This window comes from Gigantopelta aegis, chromosome 5 (assembly GCF_016097555.1).
Source record: "Gigantopelta aegis isolate Gae_Host chromosome 5, Gae_host_genome, whole genome shotgun sequence".
In the NCBI taxonomy this organism is placed as follows: Eukaryota; Metazoa; Mollusca; class Gastropoda; order Neomphalida; family Peltospiridae; genus Gigantopelta; species Gigantopelta aegis.
Window position 1 is genome coordinate 29837169 of NC_054703.1, and position 27001 is coordinate 29864169.

At 38.3% G+C, this 27001-nt stretch overlaps 1 protein-coding gene across 1 annotated transcript in view; it reads left to right on the forward strand.

Annotated features, from left to right (window-relative positions):
* The window catches only part of LOC121373610 (indian hedgehog protein-like), a 29107-nt gene extending 16954 nt beyond the window's left edge, over window positions 1-12153 (forward strand). The window contains exons 3-6 of the mRNA XM_041500308.1: window positions 990-1224; window positions 5731-5902; window positions 7139-7245; window positions 11778-12153. Coding sequence (XP_041356242.1) covers window positions 990-1224; window positions 5731-5902; window positions 7139-7245; window positions 11778-12004 — 741 coding nt within the window. The 3' untranslated portion in view covers window positions 12005-12153. The remainder of the gene's footprint in view (window positions 1-989; window positions 1225-5730; window positions 5903-7138; window positions 7246-11777) is intronic.
* Window positions 12154-27001: the final 14848 nt, after the last annotated feature.

Sequence of the window (27001 nt, forward strand, 5' to 3'; positions counted from 1 at the left end):
AGTTAGTAGGCCTAGCATATTGCATAGAATTCTAATGCACCTGTTTACGAAATATGGATTTCAAGTGAAATTACGGTAAGATATATTATATTTATTGTGTACGAAGCCAAAACAAGGGTGCGAAAAGTGACTTTCGTCGACTTAACACTGTTGATAAAGTTCTTCCCTCTGAAAATTTTTAGAATCGGAGGATTCTCGTGGACTGCTTCCATTTGAATCCACATGGATTCTCGTGGGCTATTTCTCGTTGCAGCTAGTGCTCCACAACGGGTGTAACAAAGGCTGTGGTATGTACTCAGGGCCGTAGCTAGCAGAAAAAAATTCGGAAAGCATTATAAAAACTTAAAAGAAAATTCTCTTCTTAACCGTTTAAGGAGTTTTAGACTCAGTTGCCCCCAACCCTACCCACTACCATCCCCCACCCGCACCCCCACCCATCCCCCCGCATCCCCCACCCCCCCCCCCCACCCCGCCACCCCCCCCCAACAAAAAATCCTAGCAACGGCCCTGGTACTATTCTGTCTGTGGGATGGTGCATATAAAATATCCCTTGCTTCTAAGCGAAAAAAAGTAGCCCATGAAATGGAGACAGCGGGTTTCCTCACTTGATATCTGTGTGGTCCTTAACCATATGTCTGACGCCATATAACTGTAAATAAAATGTGTTGAGTGCGTCGTTAAATAAAACATTACCTTCCTTAAAGTTGAGATGTCCTATTGAAGACAAATCGAAATTTTAAAGCAATGGTTTATCTAGTTATTTGTGTTGTTTCTGTTTATAAGTAGACCAACATGAAAGGCATGACTATGTAGATAATATTTATGAAGGAAATGACCTTTAGTGACCTCTGGTGACCCCCGGACACATTTCAAAGTTCACATCCACCGGAATATGATGCAGCACATCATCCGACATGGAACAGCCATGGTGGTCGGTTCGACTCTCTCGGGTAGAATGAAATGCTAACAACTGTGGACTCTGCCTGCAGAGAACTATATGCCTGTGCCAAATAGCGCCTTGGTTCCCGGAAACCTACAACGTACAGTGCGCCTGTGGTTGCCGTGGTTTGTTTGACGGAGGAAAGTGTTGTTTGCGTTGTCCTGTTAAAACCAAATCGTCTGATGATGAGGCTGGGTGTTTCCATGGTGATGCTCAGCTCGTACTTGACGACGGCAAGATGATTAAAATGGAGGATCTTAAAGCTGGACACAGGGTTCTAACAGGTAAGTTGAATCGTAGCCTAGGAGACATGGTTCTAATATGTAAGTTGAATTTTAGCCTAGGAAACATGGTTCTAACAGGTAAGTTGAATCGTAGCCTAGGAAACATGGTTATAACAGGTAAGTTGAATCTTAGCCTAGGAAACATGGTTCTAACAGGTAAGTTGAATCTTAGCCTAGGAAACATGGTTCTAACAGGTAAGTTTAATCGTAGCCTTGGAATCCTGGTTCTAACAGGTAAGTTTAATCGTAGCCTAAGAAACATGGTTCGTACAGGTAAGTCGAATCTTAGCCTAAGAAACATGGTTATAACAGGTAAGTCGAATCTTAGCCTAGGAAACATGGTTCTAACAGGTAAGTTGAATCGTAGCCTAGGAAATATGGTTCTAACAGGTAAGTCGAATCTTAGCCTAGGAGACCTGGTTCTAACAGGTAAGTTGAATCTTAGCCTAGGAATCCTGGTTCTAACAGGTAAGTTGAATCTTAGCCTAGAAAACATGGTTCTAACAGGTAAGTTGAATCGTAGCCTAGGAAACATGGTTCTAACAGGTAAGTTGAATCATAGCCTAGGAAACATGGTTCTAACAAGTAAGTTGAATCTTAAACATGGTTATAACAGGTAAGTTGTATCTTAGCCTAGGAAACATGGTTCTAACAGGTAAGTCGAATCTTAGCATTGGAATCCTGGTTATAACATGTAAGTTGAATCTTAGCCTAGGAAACCTGGTTATAACATGTAAGTTGAATCTTAGCCTAGGAAACCTGGTTCTAACAGGTAAGTTGAATCGTAGCCTAGGAAACATGGTTCTAATAGGTAAGTTGAATCTTAAACATGGTTATAACAGGTAAGTTGAATCTTAGCCTAGGAAACATGGTTCTAACAGGTAAGTCGAATCTTAGCATTGGAATCCTGGTTATAACATGTAAGTTGAATCTTAGCCTAGGAAACCTGATTATAACAGGTAAGTTGAATATTACGGTATGAATCAGGGTTCTAATATGTCATCCCTCAGGTGAGCCGGTAGATACACAATAACACACGTCACACCAGGCTACAGGTATATCGTGTAGTGTGTATGGATTGCTAAAGCAGGTAGATACATAATACTTAACACGTCACACCAGGCTACAGGTATATCGTGTGGTGTGTATGGATTGCTAAAGCAGGTAGATACATAATACTTAACACGTCACACCAGGCTACAGGTATATCGTGTGGTGTGTATGGATTGCTAAAGCAGGTAGATACATAATACTTAACACGTCACACCAGGCTACAGGTATATCGTGTGGTGTGTATGGATTGCTAAAGCAGGTAGATACATAATACTTAACACGTCACTCCAGGCTACAGGTATATCGTGTGGTGTGTGTGGATTGCTAAAGCAGGTAGATACATAATACTTAACACGTCACCCCAGGCTAAAGGTATATCGTGTGGTGTGTGTGGATTGCTAAAGCAGGTAGATACATCATACTTAACACGTCACTCCAGGCTACAGGTATATCGTGTGGTGTGTATGGATTGCTAAAGCAGGTAGATACATAATACTAAACACGTCACTCCAGGCTACAGGTATATCGTGTGGTGTGTATGGATTGCTAAAGCAGGTAGATACATAATACTTAACACGTCACTCCAGGCTACAGGTATATCGTGTGGTGTGTATGGATTGCTAAAGCAGGTAGATACATACTACTTAACCCGTCACTCCAGGCTACAGGTATATCGTGTGGTGTGTATGGATTGCTAAAGCAGGTACATACATAATAGTTAACACATCACTCCAGGCTACAGGTATATCGTGTGATGTGTATGGATTTCTAAAGCAGGTAGATACACAATACTAAACACGTCACTCCAGGCTACAGATATATCGTGTGTATGGATTTCTAAAGCAGGTAGATATATAATACTTAACACGTCACTCCAGGCTACAGGTATATCGTGTAGTGTGTATGGATTGCTAAAGCAGGTAGATACATAATACTTAACACGTCAATACAGGCTACAGGTATATCGTGTGGTGTGTATGGATTGCTAAAGCAGGTAGATACATAATACTTAACACGTCACTCCAGGCTAAAGGTATATCGTGTGGTGTGTATGGATTTCTAAAGCAGGTAGATACATAATACTTAACACGTCACTCCAGGCTACAGGTATATCGTGTGGTGTGTATGGATTGCTAAAGAAGGTAGATACATAATACTTAACACGTCACTCCAGGCTACAGGTATATCGTGTTGTGTGTATGGATTGCTAAAGCAGGTAGATACATAATACTTAACACGTCACTCCAGGCTGTACGTATATCGTGTGGTGTGTATGGATTTCTAAAGCAGGTAGATACATAATACTAAACACGTCACTCCAGGCTACAGGTATATCGTGTGGTGTGTATGGATTTCTAAAGCAGGTAGATACATAATACTAAACACGTCACACCAGGCTATACGTATATCGTGTAGTGTGTATGGATTGCTAAAGAAGGTAGATACATAATACTTAACACGTCACTCCAGGCTACAGGTATATCGTGTTGTGTGTATGGATTGCTAAAGCAGGTAGATACATAATACTTAACACGTCACACCAGGCTACAGGTATATCGTGTGGTGTGTATAGATTGCTAAAGCAGGTAGATACATAATACTTAACACGTCACTCCAGGCTATACGTATATCGTGTGGTGTGTATGGATTTCTAAAGCAGGTAGATACATAATACTAAACACGTCACTCCAGGCTACATGTATATCGTGTGGTGTGTATGGATTTCTAAAGCAGGTAGATACATAATACTAAACACGTCACACCAGGCTATAGGTATATCGTGTGGTGTGTATGGATTTCTAAAGCAGGTAGATACATAATACTTAACACGTCACTCCAGGCTACAGGTATATCGTGTTGTGTGTATGGATTTCTAAAGCAGGTAGTTACACAATACTAAACACGTCACTCCAGGCTATAGGGATATCGTGTGTATCGATTGCTAAAGCAGGCAGATACATAATACCTAACACGTCACTCCAGGCTATACGTATATCGTGTAGTGTGTATGGATTGCTAAAGCAGGTAGAAACATAATACTTAACACGTCACTCCAGGCTACAGGTATATCGTGTGGTGTGTATGGATTTCTAAAGCAGGTAGTTACACAATACTAAACACGTCACTCCAGGCTATAGGGATATCGTGTGTATCGATTGCTAAAGCAGGCAGATACATAATACCTAACACGTCACACCAGGCTATACGTATATCGTGTGGTGTGTATGGATTTCTAAAGCAGGTAGATACATAATACTTAACGCGTCACTCCAGGCTACAGGTATATCGTGTGGTGTGTATGGATTTCTAAAGCAGGTAGTTACACAATACTAAACACGTCACTCCAGGCTATAGGGATATCGTGTGTATCGATTGCTAAAGCAGGCAGATACATAATACCTAACACGTCACACCAGGCTATACGTATATCGTGTAGTGTGTATGGATTGCTAAAGAAGGTAGATACATAATACTTAACTCGTCACTCCAGGCTACAGGTATATCGTGTTGTGTGTATGGATTGCTAAAGCAGGTAGATACATAATACTTAACATGTCACACCAGGCTACAGGTATATCGTGTGGTGTGTATAGATTGCTAAAGCAGGTAGATACATAATACTTAACACGTCACTCCAGGCTATACGTATATCGTGTGGTGTGTATGGATTTCTAAAGCAGGTAGATACATAATACTAAACACGTCACTCCAGGCTACAGGTATATCGTGTGGTGTGTATGGATTTCTAAAGCAGGTAGATACATAATACTAAACACGTCACACCAGGCTATACGTATATCGTGTGGTGTGTATGGATTTCTAAAGCAGGTAGATACATAATACTTAACACGTCACTCCAGGCTACAGGTATATCGTGTGGTGTGTATGGATTTCTAAAGCAGGTAGTTACACAATACTAAACACGTCACTCCAGGCTATAGGGATATCGTGTATATCGATTGCTAAAGCAGGCAGATACATAATACCTAACACGTCACTTCAGGCTCCATGTATATCGTGTTGTGTGTATGGATTGCTAAAATATGTCATCTCTCTAGTGAACAGCTAGTTACATAATACCTAACACGTCACTTCAGGCTCCATGTATATCGTGTTGTGTGTATGGATTGCTAAAATATGTCATCTCTCTAGTGAACAGCTAGTTACATAATACCTAACACGTCACTTCAGGCTCCATGTATATCGTGTGGTGTGTATGGATTGCTAAAATATGTCATCCCTCTAGTGAACAGCTAGTTACATAATACCTAACACGTCACTTCAGGCTCCATGTATATCGTGTGGTGTGTATGGATTGCTAAAATATGTCATCCCTCTAGTGAACAGCTAGTTACATAATACCTAACACGTCACTTCAGGCTCCATGTATATCGTGTGGTGTGTATGGATTGCTAAAATGTGTCTCTTTTTCTCAGTATTATTTTCGTATAGTTCAAGACGGTCAGCGTGTCTATTCTGAAGTAAGGACTTTCTTGAAACGTCAGCCCAACAACAATGGCACATACTGGACATTGACAACAGAACAAGGCAATCACGTGACGATGACTGGCAACCACATCATCTTTGTGTCACGTGACAACCAGTCTACTAACATGGAATCTGGGTATTTGTCTTGTTTACGTCTCAAATCTTTACAACGTTATACATATTGTGAGGTTGTTGGTACATTTTGCATTGCTTTCTATGGCACAGACTCTGGGGTAATATACAGAGGATTCGTCACGAGTGTCTTTTAAAATGGAAAATATCAACCGAGTCTATGTTAATCGGTATTTGTCGAGGATCTACCGAGACAAATACCAATTAACTAGACGAGGTTGATATTTTACATATTAAAAAACATGAGTAGCTAATTCTATTTATCCTATAACATTTCTAAAATAACTTTTTAATTGAATTTTCGGTCAGTCATAGTACTAAAGTCGCCGCCATCAATAATATGACGTCATCACTATTAGCGCAAATTAGTTTGACGTCAGGCATTTTAATTAAATCTTTGAAAACGTTGCGCTCAGGTACACAGGTCTTGTTGACTTGTAAGTTGTAAGCAAATGACCCATCCACAGCAAAACATTACCCAGAGACCTTGCAAATTAACTGGGTTAATACACTAAAAGTATCACATGGGTTTATGACATGGATATCATATCATGGGTAAGTTATAGGAAAAATAGAGATTATTATACGAGCATGTGTGTCTCACTGATTTTATGAAACGAGTGTCAGGATTATTGTATTTATTACCCGAGCAAGAACGAGAGTAATACATAAATCCTGACACAAGTTTTGTAAAATCAGTACGACTCACACGCCAGTGTAATAATTTCTTTATTATCCTTATCATTATAGTTATTTATTTTATGTATAACAAGGACTGTCTCAAAATATTTCAACCACAACTTGGAAACGACGAAATTACGTCGTATTTCACATGCACAGTCTAAGCTAGGGCTGTGGAAGCAACATCATGTTATGACGTCACTTCCCAAAAGTCACGTCATTACACTTGCTATTAGGGGGGTGCTTCGTATGTGTTTTTATTGACTCGGTTATGTCGAACCATGCGGATAATAAAATAGTTTGCTAAGATTGTTTCGACAGTAATCCTAGACAGAAATAGATTCTGGGTATAGAATGACTAACGCCTATTGACAAATGACTGAATAGCATATTACACTGCTTAAAACAATTACTGTTACGGATTTCCTGTTGACATTTTCCAAAGCCTTCCTGCCACTAGAATGACACGACTTATAATGTCTTACAAAATAAAGGCGGAATTTAGCTCAGTCGAGATGTCTAAGCTAAAACTTTGTTGACTTTATTTTCTTTTAATCAGTTTTGCGATGACTGTGAAACCAGGTGATTACATCTTCTCGACAAAAGGATGCCCACATGGTCTTTGCCCAGAGCGAGTAGTTCAAGTCTCCATTGGTGTCAAGGAAGGTAATAACAGTATATATGAATATATACATACACTACACAAGGTACTTTACCATCATAATATTTTCATCAATAGTTCTGTAAAGGACACATCGTTCCTTGATTCAAATATTGTTCTGTAGACACCGGTGATCGCGTTCAGACGTCCACGTGTTTACATACGGTAGCTGTAAAAAGGGGCAGTCCTCCTACAGACGGAGTTGGAACCATATATCGAGGTTAAGACTACAGCTGTCCTTTGTAGAAAAGTAATGGACAGTGTGTCAAGTCTGGCTATCAGAACTTCATGTGGAAGTATTTCAGAAATATTTCATTGGATCTTTTTCATGTGCACATAAACCTTTTCTATTGTTCTAGTTGATAGTAAAAAGTTTGTTTGTTTTATTTAACGACGCCACTAGAGCACATTGATTTTTTATCTTATCATCGGCTGTTGGACGTCAAACATATGGTCATTCTGACACGGTATTTTTAGAGGAAACCCGCTGTCGACACATATGCTACTCTTTTACTACAGGGAGCAAGGGATCTTTTATTTGCGCTTCCCACAGGCAGGATAGCACAAACCATGGCCTTTGTTGAACCATTTATGGATCACTGGTCGGTGCAAGTGGTTTACACCTACCCATTGAGCCTTGCGGACTCTCACTTAGGGTTTGGAGTCGGTATCTGGATTAAAAATCCCATGCCTCGACTGGGATCCGAACCCAGTACCTACCAGCCTGTAGACCGATGGCCTAACCACGACGCCACCGAGGCCGGTCTCTTGTCGACAGATTCAAAAGCAGGTAGTTATGGCATACTAAACGAGCTTGCATTTCGTATCATGTTTCTGTTCCGAATGAATTGAGTTTCAGTTGTATCACAAAGAAAGGTCAGTTTCAATAGCATAAAGATAATACTAAATGGTAGAGAGTTTAATATACTATTTATTACCCATAATCGATATTAATTGTATCATTCAACTCGTTTGGCTGACATTCCTATAAGGTTGTAATGCACCAATCGATGACGTCACGAAGTGTTAGATCCCACCTGGCATTCTAGTGGCACGTATTACGTTGATATGTACCAAGATATTTTTAACAATATGGGTAATAAAAAGTCCGGGTGGTGCAGAAATCATTGCTTTCAAATTATGTATGCTCCCATAGCTAAAGATCTCCAGATAGAAACAAGAGTAAAAGCAATTAAAGAAATAGAGAGGATTATGAAAGGTTCGTCTGGAGGACGATCACTGCAATGTTATACACTCTCACTGTTAAAGGTGGCTGTAGTCTAGATGATACAGAGATCGACACATATTTCCAGTGCATCTGAACACAGGAGACATTGCAGGACATGTTAACACAGATCAACATAGATTTCTAGATCCATGAGCAGTGCATCTGAACACAGGAGACATTGCAGGACATGTTAACACAGATCAACATAGATTTCTAGATCCATGAGCAGTGCATCTGAACACAGGAGAAATTGCAGGACATGTTAACACAGATCAACATAGATTTCTACATCCATGAGCAGTGCATCTGAACACAAGAGAAATTGCAGGACATGTTAACTGTCTGATGATTCCCCATGTCTGGACACTTTTGACATTCATAACCGTATATTAGTAGAAGAAAACTTAATCACACAAACACTTCTGTGGGGCATGGGCAGAGACAAGACACAGTATATCTTACCCTTCTTGGAACAGTCCATGGTTGGCTCAACATTAAGCCAACATCTGTATAGTTTTGTCATGGAGACGAATTTTATAGTATCAGTGCCAACGTCTGAAGGCCACTTGTAACACTGCCAGTGTTCTATATATTTTCAGGCTGGGACACCACGTATGTCGTTAATGAGATGAGAACAAACTTACAACAGTAGTCTAAGTCTTACCTATTCATCTGGTGTATGTCAACTCTACCCCATTTCAAAAGCTAAAAAAATATAGGATTTAATTATTTTATTTGACCACAGAAGTCCACTGAGTTCACACTATCAGTGAATATCACTGACATGCACTGTATAAACGAGAAGGGTCTGCTTCAATATCACTGACCTCCACTGTATCACAGAGACGGGTCTGTTTCAATGTCATTGACATGCACTGTATCACAGAAAAGTGTCTGTTTCAATATCATTGACATGCACTGTATCACAGAGAAGGGTTTGTTTCAATACAATTGACATGCACTGTATTACAGAGAAGGGTCTGTTTCAATATCATTGACATGCACTGTATCACAGAGAAGGGTCTGTTTCAATATCATTGACATGCACTGTATCACAGAGAAGAGTCTGTTTCAATATCATTGACATGCACTGTATCACAGAGAAGAGTCTGTTTCAATATCATTGACATGCACTGTATCACAGAGAAGGGTCTGCTTCAATACAACTGACATGCACTGTATCACAGAGAAGGGTTTGCTTCAATACAATTGACATGCACTGTATCACAGAGAAGGGTCTGTTTCAATATCATTGACATGCACTGTATCACAGAGAAGGGTCTGTTTCAATATCTGACATGCACTGTATCACAGAGAAGGGTCTGTTTCAATATCTGACATGCACTGTATCACAGAGAAGGGTTTGTTTCAATACAATTGACATGCAGTTTATCAAGTTGGAATTTGACCCAGTGGGTCAGAATCTTTAGGCCCGTTTCCTGAGGATTTCCGACCTTTCTAGTGGTTTATTATATGTTACTGCCGAGGATACTCGTGCCCGTGCAGCTAGGCCACTCTGAACCGTTCATCTCGTTCCATGTGCAAATATACATTACCATGCCAATAATTCTTGCATGTTCATTTCAAACATTATACCTTTTTAATTTTAGTTTAAAACATTCCTTCTTCACTAGCATAACATGGATGGAAAACATTATTCCATCTGACTTATTGAGGCTCGCATAATACAATGTTTATTCCTAATATATGATACTGACGATACCGAAAAACACTCTGGTAATAACCTCTATTTATATAATTTCTGTACATGTACGTGCATGTGTGTCGACAATAAAAGCTTTTAGAGATAAAATAGCTCAGGTAATTAATAGAGTAACAAACTCGGTACCAGTTATTATCCAATGTACGTTCCTCGATAAAACTCGTGACAACTGAAAATTATTTCACTGGACATAAATTAGATAATAACTTGGAAACTCATTTATTATCCACTATTTAAGTACTGATAGTATCACAATGCCAAACAATACACTCACTCCCCACAAAATATATTTTGCAATAAAGCTTACCTTATCACGACTTCGATAACTCAAGAACGAAATAATAGTATTTAATCCTAAACGTAGGGTTTGTTGGATTTTAGTGGGATTGTTTGTTTAATATCTGAAAATTCTTGAGAGAACTCCTAGACTACAATTAATTGCTAGACCTACAAGGAACATCATACACAATGTGGTGCTTGTATCCGCTAGGTATAGATACTTTACTTTCACTAAGCTACACAACTATAAGTTAGCTATGAGCTTTAGGACCTTAAATAAGTTTTAGTTGCAAAAGACGTTTGAATTTATTTCAAACCTGTTTTTGTTAAGATTTGCAAGAAATAGAATACTACATTCATGTCCGTTAGATACCATTTATATTACAACCCGTTTATTTAAAAACGTGTGTATTTAAAAATATATACCATCTGGCTTTCGTTCTTTAGATACGTTTTTAAACAACACATAAATTTTGTATTAGTAAATCGTTCACAAACTTGAATGTTCATTGAAATTGATATTTCCAAATTATTATTATTGTTTTTTTGTTTTTTTGTTGTTGTTTAAAGAAAATTAGTTGAAATCCCATTTATATGCTGCTGTATATATGTTAATTAAGTATCTGCTAAAAAAACAAATAATTTGAAACAACCTGCTGGTAAAATTAAGCTTTCTTAAAAGTAACGGAATCATCTATGTTTTGTTGTTGTTGTTTATTTTGTTTCAGTGTTTGTTGTAGTTGTTGTTGTTTTTCTGTTTGTTTGAGGGGATGTGGTGGGAGTATTTGGTTTTTTGCAGTGTCATAGATGAAGGTTGGGGAGGTGGTTTTAGTGGTGTTTGTCACAGGTGTGTTAAAGAGACAGACCCTAGTTTCAGCCCATGAAAATGCACACTAAGTTTAGTTAAACGGACAGACCCTAGTTTCAGCCCATGAAAATGCACACTATGTTTAGATAATCTACAAACTTGTAACACATTTGGATAAAGTTACAATTGAGTGAAACATAAGTCTGTGACTTTGTAATGGTGAAATACCTTCTAAAATAGACTATAACTCGACTCCATAACTGTTACTTCTCAGACGCACGTGCGTTTTGTTTAAAAATACGAGAAATGCAGTTTGTGATATTAAAAACACCAGGATGACCGAAAACACTTCGAATGTACGGAAATGGATAATCTAAACAATAAAATCTAAATAAAGTATGATTTTAGTTATAAAAAACGGCTCTAATAGTAAAACATATGCCTTAGTGTTTAAAAACTAGGGTATGTCCCTTTAAGTTGTGTTGTGTTTTTCTCACAGGTCTGTACGTCCCACTGACAGACGCAGGGACACTTGTTGTGGACGGAATGTTGGCGTCGTGTTACTCGTTCACATACCACGACCTCGAACACTTCTTCGTGACACCTTTCAGGTGGTTTCCATGGTTGCTGCATCCATGGCAACAGGACGGCTACAGTCCAATAATGTCTGGACTGGAATATTTAGGAGAACTGTTTCTACCCGGTACAATAAAAACACTCAGTTAAAGGTGTGTTGCCGGTTTATGCTAATAAATCGCCTTTGTTGACTGAATTGGAATTTAAGGATCACGGATCTGTTGTTAAAATTGTATCCAGCTTAACCAGTGGTTAAGAGAAAAAGTACAAAACTAGATATTAAATCCGTACAAATATCAGCTGAGATCTGTTGTTAAAATTGTATCCAGCTTAACCAGTGGTTAAGAGAAAAAGTACAAAACTAGATATTAAATCCGTACAAATATCAGCTGAGATCTGTTGTTAAAATTGTATCCAGCTTAAACAGTGGTTAAGAGAAAAAGTACCAAACTAGATATTAAATCAGTGCTGAGATCTGTTGATTGTATCCAGCTTCAGTGGTTGTTAAAATCATATCCGTACAAATATCAGCTGAGATCTGTTGTTAAAATTGTATCCAGCTTAAACAGTGGTTAAGAGAAAAAGTACCAAACTAGATATTAAATCAGTGCAAATATCAGTTGAGTTCTGTTGTTAAAATCATATCCAGCTTAAACAGTGGTTAAGAGAAAAGTACAGAAAGAAAGATGCTTTATTTAACGACGCACTCAACACATTTTATGTACGGTTATATGGCGTCAGACATATGGTTAAGGACCACACAGATTTTGAGAGGAAACCCGCTGTCGCCACTTTATGGGCTACTCTTTCCGATTAGCAGCAAAGGATCTTTTATTTGCGCTTCCCACAGGCAGGATAGCACAAACCATGGCCTTTGTTGAACCAGTTATGGATCACTGGTCGGAGGGTTTGGAGTCGATATCTGGATTAAAAATCCCATGCCTCGACTGGGATCCGAACCCAGTACCTACCAGCCTGTAGACCGATGGCCTAACCACGACGCCACCGATGCCGGTGAGAAAAGTAAAATAACCTAGATATTAAATCAGTGCCAATATCAGCTGAGATGTGTTGAAGCTTTGTTTAGAGCAGCCTCAGGTATCCATAGGTAATCTATTCTTATTGTGTGTTTTTTATATTCACTGGCGTAGCGCGGCGGGGTCAGCGGGGCGGTTGCTTTGGGCGCAAAATTCTGGACTGGTTGAAGGGACTGGGAGAATGCTAATCATCCACTGGTTATGGGGTGCAATACTTGCCATGCCTCGGGCTCTGGAAACCTACGCTACGCCACTGTGTCTATCTTTGAAGTCGAAGGCGAGGTCATACTTTTGCTCTTTTATTTGTATACAGGCTATTGTGACCAGTGTGTTTACATACTGCAAATAAATATAGAACATCTTTTGTTCTTTGTTTTCAAAGCACTTTTTCTTTTTTTAACGTCAAGCCAAACTGATATAATTCTGTCCCAACCAGTGCTTCACGACTGGTACACCACGTACCGTGGTATGTACCGTCTTGCTCATCAAAAAGTGTGTGTATAAAAGATTAATTGTTGCTTTATAGGTTTTGACAAACCTATGTAGCTGTAGACCAGTCTAGTTTCACCATTTCCCCTCTCTCTCTCTCTATGTTACACGCGAAACAGCCGTGGTTTAAAATGTGCCGAGGTGTCGTAAAAAAGTCAAACATTTAGTTTCCTTTATACAGTTAGATCTACGTTGACTACTATATCAGCCCTTTTCTATCTATGTTATACGCGAAACAGCCGTAGTTTAAAATGTGCTGAGGTGTCGTAAAACAAATCAAACATTTACTTTCCTTAATATAGTTAGATCTGAGCTGAAGACTATTTCCGGTTTAAAATAACCTAGGACAGATAGATCTGGTCTGAAGACTATTTCAGGTATAAAATAACCTAGGATAGATAGATCTGGCCTGATGACTATTTCAGGTTTAAAATAACCTAGGATAGATAGATCTGGTCTGAAGACTATTTCGGGTTTAAAATAATCTAGGATAGATAGATCTGGCCTGATGACTATTTCCGGTTTAAAATAACCTAGGATAGATAGATCTGGTCTGAAGACTATTTCCGGTTTAAAATAACCTAGGATAGATAGATCTGGGCTGAAAACTATTTCGGGTTTAAAATAACCTGGCACCATAGGTCAAAGCTAGGGTCAAGGTCGTTGCCCCTCTCAATAGGTCAGAGTGGACGCGCACTTGCCCACGTATGCCACGGTTAATATATAACTCACACCGGCGTCGAGACGTATGACACGTACCTTGCCACGTGGACTCCCATGTCCAGGTGACATTTCATCTATTAATAACAATTTAAATATCGACCAATTACACTTCGCCTTTTATAGCGTTATTCGGGAGCATACAAATTCTAAAAATATCGGGCGAGACTATTTATGTTAGTCTAGTTCAACATTAAAAAAAACAGGGGGAAAAGTGCAGTAATAAACTCTGGATTGTATATTAGTATAAACAGATTTTATGGCTATACCATCACGGGTTTGTTGGGGGTTTTTCGTCTTGAAACGAATTTTATATAAAATTTTATATTACAATTAGTTTCCGGCATATTTCGTAATTCACCCGAATCATTTCGTATACCCTCGGCATAATTCCGAATGTTTTCAAATTCTTTTCAAATCACTGGCATGATTTTGCAAGTAAGGTTTTCATTGGTCGACTGGACATGAGCTCCAACGGGCTGCTGTTAGATCCACAGGTAATAGTGGAGCTAATTTTAATTAGTTTACGTGAGAATAGCGCTAGAGATGACTGTGTGTAATATTTCGGCAAACGTCGACAACCAAATGGTAGCCAGCTACTGTGTCTGAAATACGTATTTGTTCCTAAATCTGATGCCACAGACTTTTAGTTTGATTATTCCCAAGTCGAGCGTGCATGATACGACCACTAAACATTAGCGCGACAGCCGAGTCGCGTCTCCACACACTTTGTCCTACGCCAGCACAACAATAATGAGCTTCTTTATAACACAGAAACTTGGAAAAATTACCTGCATACCCAAAGGCGATACACCCAAACGTTTTCTAACTAACTGGCGCCAAATTTCAGTCTTAAATATGGTTTATAAATTAGAATCAGCCTGTATTTCAGAAAGAGTAAAAGAGGTACTCCATATTCTCCAAGTGAAGATCAAACTGGCTTCAGGTCAAATAGATATATTGGTAACAATCTAAGGATCCTGTATGATTTTTGTATTATACTGAATCCCAAATTATTCCAGGAAAGGTTCTAAGAGTAGATTTTGAAAAGGCATTTGATATGATTACTTGGTAATTTTTACATGAAACTCTTGATTTCTTTGGCTTTAGAAAAGATATTTAACGAAGGATTTCCGTGTTGTATAAAAATCTTAAATTCAGTGTTATAGTCAACAGAAATGTATCATCATCCTTCGACATTTACAGGGATGCAGGCAAGGAGACTCACTATCTCCGTATATATTCCTCCTCTGTGTAGAAATTCTTGCAGAGCTTATTCGCAGAAATAAGAAAATTAAAGACATTTCAATAAACAGAAAATAATATCTTCTTTCACAATACGCTGGTGATGCTGATTTTATGGTAGCAGAAATTAACGGTAGCAGAACATCGTTTGAAGAAACTATAATTGTCTGAATTGGTTATTAAAATATTATATTAATACATTTAACCTAAATTTTATCCCTTGAACTTGTTATAGTTTGATGTAAAGATAATACTAAAACAAATAACATTATTTATTTATTATTATTGTTTACAGTTAAACATTACTCATATCCAAAACGAAGTTAAACAAAGATACCTGATTGAAAAACACACTCACTACAGTAAAACCTGCTTTAATCAATTCGTTAGCATTCCCTATTAGATACCTAATTGTAATATTACTTTTGTTTATCCATTTATTTAATCAGTCCAAGCATGTCACGTGGAATTAGTGTAAAGTAAAACACCTTCATATGTGTATGCCTATTGTATATCCTACTTCTTTTTACAGACCACTGACATGTTGTTATAAATAATTATAAACATGTACACAGTCAAAATGCGTGCGCCTCCCGCCTGTTACCGGCTACGGTTGGACTGCTGGTGCTCCCGTGCACCTGCTAGTGCAAGCGGTACCTCCTTCACCCACCCCAACCCTTTCTTGTCCTGGACGGAAGAACCGGCTGAGGCAGGTACTTGTGTCCAGGACAGGCGTGCGCTATAACATCTTGCTCTGAATGTGCACGTTAAACAATTTCCCATTCCCATTCCAATGCGTGCGCTCGCGTGTGTTTGTGTGTGCGTGCATGCGTGCGTGCATATTTCTTCTACCTTGAATATAATTACTGTAACAACCCATGTTTTCTCCCTTTGCATGGGTTGGCATTTGTCAAAAAGGGGATGGTCAAGAAAAAACAAATAGTATAATAATAATAATAATAATAATAAATAAATAAATAAATTAAATAGGGGCGTCGGGTTTCTTCGTGTTAGATACCAGTTACCAACATATAAGTTTAAAGGGACATTCCTGAGTTTTCTGCATTATTTAAGATGTTACCAATTAACAGATACTTTTTAACGATTGTAATTACATATCAAATATATTTTTCTGCATAAAATATTAGAAGCTGTATATTAAACGTGTTTCTGATCGTTGTAATATTTGTATTAGGTTTTTTTTAAATTTCATTTTATTTCCAAAAAAGTATTTTTTCGTACGTACGAAATTATTTGAAGACAAAATCCAGTTTGGGCTTCTCACAAATATTAAGACGACCAGAAACACATTGAATATACAGAGACTGATATTCTAAACACGAAAATGTATTTAATATGTAAGTTTAATCGTAAAAATATTTTATTAGTCGAAAACATCTTACAATGCAACAAACTCGGGAATGTCTCTTTAATGTCACGATTCGACTCGGGAATAATCGCTAACTAACGCTCTCTGGCATCAGATTTAGAAAAAAGTGCGAGTTTCAGATACATTTTTTCATTTCCACTTATTTTCGTCCATTATATATATATATATATATTAAAGTTCAAGCACGCTGTCCTGGGCACACCAGAACAGTGGGTTAGTTGTTAGTTGGTTAGTGAGAGAGAAGAGGGTGTAGTGACCTTACATGTACTCACTGAGCCCTTAACAAATCGCTCAGGGTTGAAGCCGTTAACGAGCTGCGAACCCTGTACTAACCAGCCTGTAGTTCGATGGCTTAACCACTACACCGCCGAGACCGGTTCTTCAGATACAGCAGCTGGCTTCCTTTGTGTCGTCGACGACTGCCGAAGTATTGCACACAGTCATCTCTTGCGCTACTCTCACATATACTAGAATAACACTAGAGGATACTCACACCAATACATACCATCCACATCATCCCCCTCCTTCTAAACACGGGCCCTTCTCCATCGCCACCAGTTTAACGCTTTTCAATGAGGCACGGCGTAGCCCAGTGGTAACGCGATCGGTCTAGGATCGATCCCTGGCAGTAGGCTTATCTGGGATATATATCGTCCCATCCAGTGCACAACAACTGGTATATCAATGGACATCGTATGTGCTATCCTGTCGAGTACACAAAATCTAAGCTCTAATGTTTGACCAATTATGGGTGGGTTTTATTTTTATCAATATATGTTCAAGTTCAGTACAATAAGAACAGCACTATAAATACATAACATAGTACCAGTGTTTATTATCCATATAGTTCAACACAACCGAGTTCATAATAATCATATGAAGCACACGTGTAATAACAAGTGCAATGAAATAATTTTGAGAAGCGACGTCATAACATGACGTTGCTTCTCCAGTCCTAGCTCAGACTGTGCCTTTGAAATATGACGTCATTTCGTCATCACCTTCTAGTTGTGGCTGAAACATTTTGAGTTGGGTCTTGTTATTCATAAAGAAAACAACAATAATAATATGGATAATAAAGAAATTATTACACTCGCGTGTGAGTCGTACTGATTTTACGAAACTCGTGTCAGGATTCATGTATTACTCTCGCACACGCTCGGGCAATACAAGAATCATGCCACTCGTTTCGTAAAATCAGTACGACACACAAGCTCGTATAATAATCTTTATATCTGCGGTAATGTAAACGTGATAGATGTGTCGTAAATCACAGGTTACCATGTCTGTATTTTTTTATACCTGTACCATGGATTACTAGAACCATGATCATTTCGACGCCTGTTTATAGATGTTATAACTTTTCACATATGTACTCGAATTTAGCGTCACAATTAGCATCATTCCAGCCATGCAATGGAGGAAACGTCATCACACAGAATTCATTAGCGTGAGCGCTCGGCTCACCTGGTCGCCACCACGCTTGTTGCACGGAACTCCCGTCAGTCCATTCCCATGAGTCAGTGTGGCTGGGGTCGCTTAAGCCTATGAAAAACCCCTTCCCTTGGTACTCTGAAATGTAACATAACAAAGGACTGCAAGTTTCTTAAAGGGACATTCCCGAGTTTGCTGCAATTTTATAGATGTTATCGACTAACAGAGACTTTTTAACGATACAATATATTTTTCTGCATAACATATTAGTTGCTGTATATTAAATGTGCTTCTGATCGTTCTAATATTTGTACTTGATTAAATTTCATTTTATTTCCTAAAATATGTTTTTTTGCCGTACGTATGATGGGCTTCTTACAAATATTAAGACGACCAGAAACACATTGAACATACAGACACTGATATTCTAAACAAGAAAATATATTTAATATGTAAGTTTAATCGTAGAAATGTTTTATTAGTCGGAAACATCTTACAATGCAACAACCTCAGGAATGTCCCTTTAAAGGCACAAAACCTACTTTCATCCCGACAAAGTAGACACTAAGTTTGGTTAACCTACAAACTTGTAAGATATCTGTATAAAGTTATGACTGAGTGAAACTAGAGTGATGTATAAACGTGGAAATGCTGTCTAAAATAAGAGTAAACCGTGGCTCGATAACCATCTTCTAAGAAGAAGTGCTTTTTTAGAATTATAAAAACTGCATTTTGGGATATTACAACAACACAAAAACGAGACCAGAAACACTTCAGATGTAGAAAACACGGATATTTTAAACAATAAAATGTGTGTAACGTATATAGAGAGCAAAGTACAATTATAAAGAACATGCTTAGAAAGAACGAAGGAATGAAATATTTTATTTAACGACGCACTCATCACATTTTATTTACGGTTATATGGCGTCAGACATATGGTTAAGGACCACACATATATTGAGAGAGGAAACCCGCTGTCGCCACTTCATGGGCTACTCTTTTCAATTAGCAGCAAGGGATCTTTTATATGTGCCATCCCATAGACAGGATAACACATACCACGGCCTTTAATGTACCAGTCGGGTGCACTGGCTGGAGCGAGAAATAGCGCAATGGGCCCACTAACGGGGATCGATCCCAAACCGACCGCGCATCAAGCGAGCGCTGTACCACTGGGCTACGTCTCGCCCCTGCTTAGACAGAACGAACTGATCGAAAGGTCATGCTATATCTCCCTATATATTATCGATAAATTTTATTGTACTGAACGAACTACTTACAACGAACTTGTATTCGAAGCAAAAACACAATATTGTGTATACATGTATGTGTTTGATTTCAACGTACACATCGTGATAGGTTTTTAAGCAGTTAGGTCGCTACTAACAAAGAAAACAAAAATAAAGTATTTAATAAATGTCGAACTTATGGAAATGTGTACCACGAAAACAAACCCAATAACGAACTAAACGTCATGGCTCCTTCCAATTCATTATAAGAGTACTACACTGTGTGTGTGTGTGCGGGTGCGTGTGCGCGCGCGTGCGTGCGTGTGTGTATGTGTGTGCGCGCGCGCGCGTGTGTGTGTGTGTGTGTGTGTGCGTGCGTATGCGCGCGCGCGTGTGCGTGTGTGCGCGCGCGCGTGTGCGTGCGTGTCTGTGTGTGTGTGTGCGCGCGCGCGCGTGTGTGTGTGCGCGCGCGCGCGTGTGTGTGTGTGTGTGGTGTGCGTGTGCGTGTGTGTGTGTGTGTCTGCCCGTGTGTGTGTGTATGTGTCTGTGTGTATGTGTGGGTGTCTCTGTGTGTGTGCGTGTGTGTGCGTGTGCGTGTATGCATGTGTGTGTCTGTGCCTGTATGTATGTGTGTGTGTGTGTGCGTGTGTGTGTGTGTGTGTGAATGTGTGTGCGTGTATGTCTGTGTCTGTGTGTGTGCGTGTCTGTGTGTGTATGTGTGCGTGTCTGTGACTGTATGTGTGTCTGTGTGTGTGTGTGTGTGTGTGTGTGTGTGTGCGTGTCTGCCTGTGTGTATGTGTGCGCTTGTGTGTTTGTGTGTGTGTGTGTGTCTGTGTGTGTATGTGAGTGTCTGTTTATGTGCGTGTGTGTGTGTGCGTGTGCGTGTGTGTGTGCGCTTGTGTGTGTGTGAATCTTTAAGGAGTGTAATGGAGGGTGACTTACCAGCCAGTAATATGTCTGAGATGTATCTCATTTGACTAATGTGTGAATCTTTAAGGAGTGTAATGGAGGGTGACTTACCTGCCAGTAATATGTCTGAGATGTATCTCATTTGACTAATGTGTGAATCTTTAAGGAGTGTAATGGAGGGTGACTTGCCTGCCAGTAATATGTCTGAGATGTCCCTCATTTGACTAATGTGTGAATCTTTAAGGAGTGTAATGGAGGGTGACTTACCAGCCAGTAATATGTCTGAGATGTCCCTCATTTGACTAATGTGTGAATATTTAAGGGGTGTAATGGAGAGTGACTTGCCTGCCAGTAATATGTCTGAGATGTCCCTCATTTGACTAATGTGTGAATCTTTAAGGAGTGTAATGGAGGGTGACTTACCAGCCAGTAATATGTCTGAGATGTCCCTCATTTTACTAATGTGTGAATCTTTAAGGGTTGTAATGGGGAATGACTTACCAGCCAGTAATATGTCTGAGATGTCATTCATTTTGTCTTCTGTGTCAATCTTTACGAGTCTGCTGTCATCAGATTCGCACACTGCTTTAGCCTGTAGCCACGTCTTCTTATCTGACGATATTTTCACACACATTCCCGATCTTCTGATGAATTGGTAGCCATCAAGTTCGCAGAAACCTGTGCATCAAAAATATAGTTCACCCACATCCTCGTTCTTCTAATGCACTGGTAGCCAATAAGTTTTGGTATGAAATAAAGACACACGCCTAACGAATCCTGGTGGGCTGTAAGATTATTCATATGTTGGGTTTCATTGTGGTTTAGGACGGATTAAATTTACCCATGAGAACATATCTTGGCAAGACAATTTATGGGGTAGGGAAAATAAAAATAGACATAAGTTTAGTTCACATTTATATAGACTATCATATGACTACTCCAAATTTGAGGAGGAAAACGTTTTGGTTTGTTTAACGACACTGCTAGATCACATTGATTTACTAATCATCGGCTATTGGATGTCAAACATTTGGTTATTTTGTCATTTAGTCTTAGAGAGGAATCCTGCTACATTTTTACATTAGTAGCAAGGGATCTTTTATATGCACCATCCCACAGACATGATAGCACATACCAAGGCCTTTGATATACCAGTCGTGGTGCACTAGTTGGAACGAGAAATAGCCCAATGGGCCCACCGAAGGGGATCGATCCTAGACCGACCGCGCATCGAGTGAACGTTGTACCACAGAGCTATACACTGCCCCTTCACAAATCCCTACATTATAAAGACGTGGCACTGGGTAGAGATTCGTAAAATCAACCACTATTTTGCCAAATGTCTTTAAACATTCAAAAAATCTACAAGTTTCATCGTGTACCAAAATGATATGAAATTATAAAAACAAATTCTACCTTAGTAAATCACAATAATGAAATAAATATTTTACTCTAGTAAATCACACAAAAAAGAAGAAAATAATAATAAAATAATAACTGTAAAATAATAACTGTAAACTAATAACTGTAAAATAATAACTAAACGTTTGATTAAATCACAAAGCAATATAAAAAGCAAACAAATGTACATGTACGTTTGAGTGAATCGCTCAAAAACTAAAAAAAAATTTAAAATAACAATAATAATAAATATACTATTTTACAGAGGAAAATAGAACAATACATCTGTTTCTCTTTGTCCAAGTAAAAACCTAAGTAATATGAAAATAAAAATAAATAAACTGTTTGAGTAAATCACAAAGTAAAATAATAATAACATACTGTTGTCATGGTAAATCATAAAATGGAATAAAGATAAAAGAAAAATAGAAAATATTGAATAAATCACAATGTAAGATAAAAATTGTTGTTGATTTACTATTAGTATCACAAAGAAACACATGAAAATAAATAAATAAATAAACTATTTAAGAAAGAAAGAAAGTAGAATAAAGGTAATGTGATTTACCTTGGAAAACTACATAGTAGTTCACACCGTTCGAGGCTGAGACCAAACTGTTGATCCATCGTGTGTGCAGATGACAAGATCCGGTTTGGTGGTTGAAGAAGAACGAGGAACAGGATGTGTTATAAGAACACGAGATGGCGCATCCCACTCGGGTATTAGCGTCAGTCGGCGATGATCTATCGGCTACTACAACACCAATTGTGTACACTTTGGAAAACAGTTGCATGAAACAGGTCATCTTGAGAGTTGATGGCGTGCACAAACTGCTGTCGAGTGAAGAACTGTTAAATTGTAGAGCTGGTATTAAAGCGACTGAACCTAGTTTGCCAAATACCCCTTCGACTCTGCAGTGTGCAGATATGCGGCCTTGATCATGTGTAACGGTTTTGTCGTTTCTAAATTGAATGAAATCGTATGTTAATTATATTTCACTGACGTTACTATGTAACTGTAAGACGAGTCTCTGACTAGTTTGTGAAGTTAAAATATAATTTTAAGAAGAGTCTGTGAAGTTAAAATGTAATTTTAAGACTAGTTTGTGATGTTAAAATGTAATTTTAAGACTACTCTGGTTAACACAATGGCTGTAGTTTCATTCTTAGCTACTTTCTGGGATTGATTTCGGAAACTATTCTATGAAACAGGTGTTGGTGTTAATTTCATGTCAGATGACTATAATCTACTTAATGCTGATTACCAATTATTAATCAGACTACGTTGAGTGAACTTTAATGGACATGTAAATTAACTGTGATGACATCACAAAATTGATATGTTGATAGTTTCAGTGAAAATCAATTAAATAAGCACATGCAGTATCCCTACCACGTGACTCGTCTATGGGAAAACTGCCACTCACCAGGAGATCCTATACAAGACAGCGTACGGTAGGTTGATAAATTCTGCAATAAATGTTTCCACAAAGTATCCCTTCCGCGTGACTCGTCTGTAAGAGGACTGACACTCAGCAGGAGATCCTACACACGACAACGTAAGATAGTCTGATAAAGTTTGCAATAATTGCTTGGATACAGTAAAAACAAAACTGCAGTCATTTAAAACTGTACAAATAGGCCGTCAATGTTGAAAATGCAGCATCATTTCTAGAATCACGGTTGAATGACGTTACTGTGTAGTTTATTAACATACAGGTTAACTTCCCAATCAGTGCGGAATCCATAACACAATTAATATTGATTAAACACAAGGTGGCATCGTTAGTATGTACAAATGTGTATTGTATAGGGTTTATTTTTAACCTTTGTCCCAATAGAGACCAATGAAATTAACACAACACTGAGCACATAACGTATATTCTATAGGCTCGTATTTCAGTGTTAAAACAATGGATCGGATAGCGTCTCCAGTTCTGTTGACAGCGACTGCTCAGTGTTATAAACATAATTCGAAGCCATTAGTGAGCAGTGAAATCCGAATGATGTCGTTTTTGTTAATACTGACATCAGAAAGAACATAAAATCAAATACTAACAACTACACAGTGGCGTAGGCAGGTAACAAAACGAGTGTAGGTATGGGGAGGGGGGGGGGGGAGCACGCATATAGATGTGTGTGTGTGTGTGTATATATATACACATAGAGAGAGAGAGAGAGAGAGAGAGAGAGAGAGAGAGAGTGAGAGAGAGAGAGAGAGAGAGACACAGAGAGAGACACAGAGAGAGAGAGACAGAGACACACACACACACACAGAGAGAGAGAGAGAGAGAGAGAGAGAGAGAGAGAGAGAGAGAGAGAGAGAGAGAGAGAGAGAGAGAGATATTAAAAAATCGCTACTGCTACTGCTTCCTACACCTATGCAGTAAACATTCCTTTTTAATAAAAGTATTACCATCACTGTTTAATCATTGATAACGGTTTTGATCACTGATAGCGGTTGTGATCACGGATAACGGATTTGATCACGTATAACGGTTTTGATCATGGACAACGGTGTTGATCACCGATAACGGTTTTGATCACTGTTAACGGTTTTTATCACTGTTAACGGTTTTGATCATTGATAACGGTTTTGATCACGGATTATGGTTTTGACAACTGATAACGGTTTTGATCAGTGATAACGGTTTGCTCATTGATAACGGTTTTGATCAGTGATAACGGTTTGCTCACTGATAACGGTTTGTTCATTGATAACGGTTTTGATAACGGATAACGGTTTTAATTACTGATAATGGTTTTGATCACTGATAACGGTTTTGATCACTGATAATGGTTTTGATCACTGATAAAGGTTTTGATCATTGATAACGGTTTTGATAACGGATAACGGTTTTGATCACTGATAACGGTTTTATTACTGATAATGGTTTTGATCACTGATAACGGTTTTGATAACGGATAACGGTTTTGATAACGGATAACGGTTTTGATAACGGACAACGGTTTTGATCATTGATAACGGTTTTGATCACTGATAACGGTTTTGATCATGGATTATTGTTTTGATAACGGATAACGGTTTTGATAATTGATAACGATTTTGATCACTGATAACGGTTTTGTTCATTGATGACGGTTTTGATCACGGATTATGGTTTTGACAACTGATAACGGTTTTGATCAGTGATAACGGTTTGCTCATTGATAACGGTTTTGATCAGTGATAACGGTTTGCTCACTGATAACGGTTTGTTCATTGATAACGGTTTTGATTTAGTTCAATTTTTTACAACATACGTCACAGTCAACAACGCAATAAACACAAACAGAACAAGCAACTAATACCTCAGTGAACACCGCGGATTTGAAGGATCGGTTTACAATAGACGTTCCATTAAAGAATGAAAACAGGCAACAAGCAACAACAGAGCTATATTTGTTTCACGCATATTTGTCTGTTTACAAAGTGCAGGACTGCTCCTACATTGGATCGGTAAAGTTCGGGCCCATGGCAAGCCTAGCCCGACTACTCTGGCTGTAAGAGAGCAAGACGATCACGTGGACAGTTATGACGTAACGAGAGAGTCGACGAACACGTGGACAGTTATGACGTAACGAGAGAGTCGACGAACACGTGGACAGTTATGACGTAATGAGCGAGTCGACGAACACGTGGACAGTTATGACGTAATGAGAGTCGATGAACACGTGGACAGTTATGACGTAATGAGAGCGTTCTCACTGCCCACGTGTCCGTCGTGTGCTCTCTTACCGCAGAGTACTCGGGCTAGTCGGATGCCCATTTTTAATTCGCCACGTGCTGAAGATGTGAGAATTCCCCACCACTAATTCTAACCCCCCCCCCCCCCCCCCCCCCCCAGTTCTTGGGGATTATAACATAACTATGCGCCTATGGTAGGTCCTTTCTTGTACAACTTTATTTTGATTACATTGAACGTAAATTATTTCAGTTTGTTCTTCCTATATTCCTTTTCATGCCATTAGGGTGCGTGTGTATATATGTGTGTATATGTGCGTGTATATGTGTATGTATGTGTATGTACGTGTGTGGGTATGTGTTTAGATGTGTGTGTGTGTGTGTGTGTGTGTAGATGTATGTGTGTCTATATATATATATATATATATATATATATATATATATATATATATATATTATATATATATATTTATTTATAAAAAAAAATAATTAAAATGTTATTTTAGAATTGTTATAGGATAAATAGAATTCGCTACTCGTATTTTTTAATATGTAAAATATCAACCTCGTCTACCGATTAACATACTCGGTTGATATTTTCCATATTAAAAAATACTCGTGACGAATTCTATGTATGTGTGTGTGCGCGCGCGTGCATGTTTGTGTGTGTGTGTGTGTTATTGCGTCTGTGTGTGTGTGTGTGTGAGAGAGAGAGAGAGAGAGAGAGAGAGAGAGAGAGAGAGAGAGAGAGAGGGAGAGAGAGAGAGAGTTATTTCTACATGCACCTACACCAGTAGGGTTTCAGCCATGTGTATCTAGGCACAACCGTTATTCCTAATCATGGCGGTATCTCTGCATTTGACAAAATAGTGGTTCATCCATGAATATCCATCTAAAGTAGTGTCGGAAATAGATTAAAAATGATTTTCGTCAATTATTTCTTTCATATTAAAATGACAAGTAAATATATTTTTTAAATACCTATTTAATGATACGCTACTTAATTTAGCATTTACTTGTTTGGGTTCTCATTGATGTACAAGGTGGTGTTTACTCTTGAAATTAAAATAAAGATGTCAGTAAACAGATTTGTGACCTTTATTGGAACAGACTATAACACATTTTGATGGATATGTGTCAATTTCATTTACCCTTAAACAAACTTTTAATTTACAACTGCAAGATAACTGATTATTTTGAATTTTAGCATAAATTATTAATTTTGACCAGCATATTTAGTGAATATGAATTCAATATAAATACAGAAGAAATTTACACAATCTTGCAACCACTTAAAGGTGCTATATCAGACGTTATATGTGAGCATCTGTTTGTGATAAAGATTCTCCAATAAAAATTTATTTTCTACTAGTAGATAAAATCATTTCCTATAATCATTTATGGGGCATATAGTTAAAGATGTAGTCTTTAAATGGTAAAGCAAAATTTAATAAAAACATGATTTGCAATAGCTGTCATTATGCAACTTTGAGATAGCATCTTTAATACCGGAAAATAGATCACAAACTCAAAATGGTTCTTGACAGTTTTGCTCAAAAGTTACTTATAAATGTCTACAAATATTTTGTGTTGGAGAGGGATAGA